The sequence below is a fragment of the Nematolebias whitei genome, chromosome 14, assembly GCF_014905685.2.
Source record: "Nematolebias whitei isolate Nwh7 chromosome 14, NemWhi1, whole genome shotgun sequence".
In the NCBI taxonomy this organism is placed as follows: domain Eukaryota; kingdom Metazoa; phylum Chordata; class Actinopteri; order Cyprinodontiformes; family Rivulidae; genus Nematolebias; species Nematolebias whitei.
This window is the reverse complement of record NC_056511.1, coordinates 18,798,517-18,804,516: the sequence shown is the minus strand read 5'-3', so window position 1 is coordinate 18,804,516 and position 6,000 is coordinate 18,798,517. Positions and strand designations below refer to the sequence as shown.

The window sequence follows — 6,000 nt, the reverse complement described above, 5'->3', positions numbered from 1 at the left end:
ATATATATATATATATATATATATATATATATATATATATATATATAAAATACACTAAAATAAACTATTACTAACTAGTTGTACTACTATTCCTACTTCACGGTTTTTCACTTATCGCGGGGCTTCAGGGTACGTATCCCCCGTGATAAACGAGGGACTACTGTAATCTCATTTTAATTTTATTTTTTGCCAAGCTAACTACAAAATCAAACGAAAAAGAAACTGTGGAAAAACAAATCTAAAGTTACAAACACTTTAAACGGATAATTATTTTCTTTCAATTTCTTCAAATTTAGGCAATCTAGAACAAGTAAGACATTAATGGTGTCAACTTTTCCACAACACGTCACTTCATAAGCCTATCCGGGCCACATCGGGACGTTTGCAGATGACCTTGCAGATCCATCGACTTCATTTGACGTAAACAGTCGGTGCAGCTCTGACAGAAAAAGAGCACGGCTCTAACACGAAACAATCGGTTTGGAGAGGTTCTTCTTTCATGTGTCGCCTGCTGGATATGAATAGATTCTGCCCACCATATTTCATTAGCCAGAGCCCAGCGACAGGGAATAAAGGAGACCGTTAGCTCAGTGAGGTGCTGGATGTAAGAACAGAACGCAACACACAATGTCCCAGTTTTAAAAACCCCTAAGCTCTGGTTTTGGTACCATTAATCCATATAGGTCATTTTAAATAGTTTCAGGGAAGAGTCTGAATCCAAGTTAGGATGAAACACTGGTGAAAATCAACACTAAACTGATCAACCGGGTACACTTTGCTCTGTCGTTAGCTGTAATAAATGAAAGGAGTTATAAAAGCCATTATCCAAAGGAGGCAGGGGGTACAGAGAGGACACAGGGAGGAGGAGGCGCACACATGTTGAAAAGTCAAGGTCAGTATGAACGTGCACAAAGATAGAGGATCTGCGATCAGACTTCTGTGTACGATCAGAGAACAAAATTCACCTAATCTAGGCAAGCTTTTACAAATTTACCAACAACTGGGCGAATACTTTTACTGTAGGAAAATTTTAAATGAATGTAATCAAAAAAGTTACACATAAAACAAAAACACAGCAAAGCAGTCCCAAGATAATGGGGTTTAATCTGTCCGGAAAATAAAGTTAACTTAGTTTCTTTAATCTGTGTTTGTGTCATTTTTTTTCTGTCAATTGTGGGTACGTTTTATTTAGAGAGCATGTAAATACAAAATACAAAAGTTACCATTACCGTGTTATTTCGAACCTGACCAATTTTCTATTTAGCCTAATTAAAAGGTATATATATAATTTATATGCTGTTAAAAGTAGTTTTTAGAGAGAAATTAAAATTGGCTAAAACTGGAATCAGAGTTTTACAAAAATCAACATTTGTAATCGTTCTAAAATACTGTAAGTGGTGCATACTTTTCCTTTTGTCCCTGTACGGTCTTTCACCATCTAACTTCTGCATACTTTGTTTTATTTTAGCCATTCAAAACTCAAAACAGTCAGCTCATCACATCAGGTGATTTGTGCAGCGACTTTTGAATTTTGTAAAATTTTATATATTTCAAAATCTGTAACTTCATTCACAAATATGTTCCCTCTAGAAATACCTTAAGATCTATTTATTCCCTTCAAAAACATTGTTCTATTTGAAATCTGCTCCAGCATACTTGCTCTATTGCTGCCTTTATGCCACTTTTAGTTTGTAGCTCACACATTGCTAATTTGAGCTTTTAGCTAGTGTTTTGATACTTTTTCGCCAGCCTTTTGCTGCTTTAACTTCTAGCTATCCTTTGATATTTTTAACTATATTTTTTTATTCTTTTAATGTGCCTTTTGTTACTTTTGATTTTTTGATGGCCACTTGCTACATTTAGTTTTTAGCTAGCCTTTTGATGCTTTTGGCTACAGTTTTGTTATTTTTAGTTAGCCATTTGCTACGTTTAGCTTTTAGATAATGTTTTAGATATTTCAGATTTTAACTAGTGTGTTGCTTCTTTTAGCTTTAACATCACAGCTGAAGCTGCTTCAGCACATTTCATCAGATTCAGTTTATCTAGGTTTTTTTTTATCTGTGATGATGTTTTTGTGCCTTATCCTACATACCTAAATAAAGTTTAAACGCTGTGTCCAAGTCTCACCTGCGATCATGTCGTCCACCGTGCTCATTTTGAGCAGCACCTGCTGGATAAGGCCGACCTCAGTGCTGGTTTGCAGGTTGCGCACACTCTTGCGCAGTATGGCCGTAAACATGCTCCAGATCTCAGCCTGGCACGTCACCTCACAGTGGGACAGCAGCTCCACCATGCAGCCAATGCTTTCCGCCTCCTGGATGATGAAGTTCATCTCCAGGTCAAACTCTCCACCAACCAGCTGGAGGAGGGCAATTAAGGGGAGGAGGTAGAAGGTAGGGGATGAAGAGGGTTCATAAAAAAGGGAAAGAGGGGGAGGGTAAAAAGAAACGGAAAAAAAGAGTAAATTATTTAGAGAGGGTTTACTTTTCTGTCTTCGGGAGAAGTAAGTATGACTTCTGGCGGATGCTGATTGAGGACAGAAACACATTTTTTTGACTGGGGGGTGCGCACGCTGCAACCAATAAACATCTTTCATCTGAACACACACACCATGTCCTCTACTCCTCTCTCTATTACGAAGAGAGCAGCACTCTCCTCTATGAACCTCAATCACTCACCACACAGGCAGAATAAAAAAGGCCTCCTCCACCACCTCAAACACACACACACACACACCAGTAGTCAAAGGCATTTAGATCCACACAGATTAATACACATTTCAGTCCTTGTCCTCTCAGATGGCATTAGTCAGATGATACCACACTTATCAAACCGAGTGCAAATGTTCCGTCTCTAAACGGCCAAAGCACCATAATTACTTGTGAAAGTACAGCCTTCATACGTCCGTGCTTCACATTCACTCGTGCACAGCGCACGAACAGTAAGCATACCCATACAGTTTGTCCTCAGCATACTACACTGTTCAGGAAATGGTAACCATGGCAACGAGCAAGCTAAGGGAGCACCTCGGAGGTTATTAAATCAGATGAAACAGAAGGACGCAACAGAATATGAGCAGCTAGAAAGACAGAGAACAAGATAAACATCACGACTGTTGCAGCTGTGGCTCAGTCAGGGAACATAAAAATGAAAAATGATTAAAATAACTGCATTGTCATTAAAGAAAACTGTTCTGAAAGTGGTGATAATGAGACAGATTTGAGTTTGTTTCTAATCCTGACGAGCTTCCAGAATAAGAAATGTACAGTCATCATCTGCCATGTGACAATGGATACTTAGATTAGCCATTAAACAATACTTTGCTGCATTATTTTGATCAAAGAACAGTTAACGTAGGTTATAAATTTACTGAGCTTTTGTTGAGCTCCAAAACGTATCTTGGTAGTGTTCAAGTAAAACAAAGTAGAGCAATTAATAATGATCACAAAAAACATTTTTGTCCACTTTAAAGTGACTGTGACATTAAATATGAATGTGTTTTTGGAAAGATAACATGAAAAACATATTGCAAAATAAATGTCACATTGCTGAGAAGAACACTATTGAGATGTTCACATGTGTAGTAACAGGAAGTGATGGCAAAGGGGAAGGCCTGCTTGAAAACAGAGCGTTGGAGTTCAACTGAGAAAGTAGCAAAGAATCTGAAGTTCCTTCTGAGTATTTTGAGTCACTGAGAGCGAATCGAAGAGAAGTCAAAGTTCAAAAAATATTGTCTCAATAAAGGAAGACCAAGGAGCTCCCGTTTGATGTCACTTCCTGTTTTACTTTGGCTATACCAAACTCAAAATAAAATATGGCAGTTATGACAAAATAGGTAAATTTGTATGATGCCAAATTTCTTAAATAATAAGACTTTATCTTCCACTTTTTGTACAGCAGTCCCTCGTTTATCGTGGGGGATCCGTACCCTGAAGACCCACGATAAGTGAAAAACTGCGAAGTATGAATAGTAGTACAAGTACAAAGTAGTAAGTAGTAGTTTATTTTATTATATTTTTTTAAGGTGTTCCCACACTCTTGCAATATTTTAAACAATGTTTCTAAACCCTAAACCCTCTAAAAAAGCACAGAACGTCATGATTTCAGCTCTCTGCCTCCTTTGCTCTTTGCCACCTGCAAGAGCTCTTGGCCACGCCCACTTCTCCGCTCTGCACCCAGAACAGCTGATCAGCTGCAGCAGGGAGTTTATCCTGTAGTAAGGGCAGCACAAAGGTGCAGGAGGTGCTAAATAATTTAAAAATAATGTATTTTAAATAAAAATTCCATGCCGATCGTACACCTCATCCATTAATCAGTCAATTGTGTGTCATGCCCAATCTCATTTTGAAAAACCACGATAGAGCGAGTCCACGATAAACGAACCGCGAAGTAGCGAGGGACTACTGTATTTGTAGGATATGCACGTTACACTAAGTGATAAAGTCATCAAGAAAATTACTGCTTTGTTTTTTTCTGATAAAGGTGGTTCTACGTTAATTCAACTATGAGATGAATTTGAGTTTTCCACACACAGCTTCTTGTTTTGTTTTGTTTAGTAAGTAATGACATGGTGAGATATGTTGTGTGTCTTTCTACACTTGAGAGTAGCTTTAAACAAATTTAGAACCTAGTAAGAACCAGATCATTTTTATTTTGTTTTGACAATGGAATTAAATTAAATAGAACTGGAAAATGATGTACTTTTTTCCATTAACTGTATGTCATATTGGACAGAGGCTACCATTGTTTTCTGCAAGTGTTTTATCTAAAAAGTTGTAGCCTTATTATTTGTTTCTAGAGAAATATCTGATACAGTTCATGCAGGTACAAAGTCTTCTGATGCCTTCCTTTTGCTAATGTGGTTGCATATAGTTGCTGAAGTGTTGGTTAAAACTATCTCACGTCCTCTTTCTCTTTTTGTGTTTGGTATCATCCTGGAAACTGTGGATATTGCTCTAATCTTTGCGCACAAGGGTAAACGTTTTTTATGCTTATAGCGGATCTCTTGGCCTTAGCTGTCTGTGAATGTGAAGGAGACCTGAGCCCCGAGTCTTTTGATGTCACATATCTCAAACAGGAGAACGAAGCAGCAAAAATATGCTCTTTCAGCCTGTGAACATTAATGTAAACTGTACAGAACAACTTCAAATCTAAAAACACGTCAAAGATCTGCTCAATCACATTCACATATTAACAGGCTTTAAATTCTGCATTTCCAATTCTGTGATTCTCTCTGCATTTCTGCAGAAGTTATATAACTCCATCCATCCAGCCATCATCTTTATCCACTTCTTCCTTTTCAGGTCGCGGAGGTCACTGGTGCCAATGTCCAGCTATCACTGTGCGAGGTGGGGGACACCCTTGACAGGTCTCCTCCAGTCCATCCCAGGGACACATGGAGACAAACGAGACAAACAACCATTCACTCTCTCACCCACATCTAGAGACAATTTAGAGTTACCAATCAGCCTAACATGCATGTTTTTGGTCTGTGGGAGAAAACTGGAGTACCGGGAGAAAATCCACACGTGCACAGAGAGAACATGAAAACTCCACCCAGAAAGGTCCCAGGGTGGGTTTTGAACCAGGGCGACTTGCTCACCGAGAGGCGGCAGCTCTACCAACTGCGCCACCGTGCCACCCATCATCCATCCATCCATTATCTTTACCCGCTTATTCCATTTTGGGTCACGGGGGTCGCTGGTGCCCATGTCCAGCAATCACTGTGCGAGGGGCGGGGTACACCCTGGACGGGTCGCAAGTCCATCACAGGGCCACATAGAGACAAACGAGACAAACAACCATTCACTCTCTCACTCACACCTAGGGACAATTTAGAGTTACCAATCAGCCTAACATGCATGTTTTTGGTCTGTGGGAGGAAACCGGAGCACCCGGAGAAAACCCACGCATGCACGGAGAGAACATGCAAACTCCACCCAGAAAGGCCCCTGGACTGGGGTTTGAACCAGGGACCTGCTCGCTGAGAGGCAGCAGCTC

At 39.6% G+C, this 6,000-nt stretch overlaps 1 protein-coding gene across 1 annotated transcript in view; it reads right to left on the bottom strand.

Annotated features, from left to right (window-relative positions):
* LOC119420879 (neurobeachin) overlaps positions 1-6,000 on the bottom strand; it is a 167,688-nt gene that overhangs the window by 118,514 nt on the left and 43,174 nt on the right. Inside the window, exon 2 of the mRNA XM_037688300.1 lies at positions 2,128-2,359. Within this exon, the coding sequence (XP_037544228.1) occupies positions 2,128-2,359 (232 nt within the window). The remainder of the gene's footprint in view (positions 1-2,127; positions 2,360-6,000) is intronic.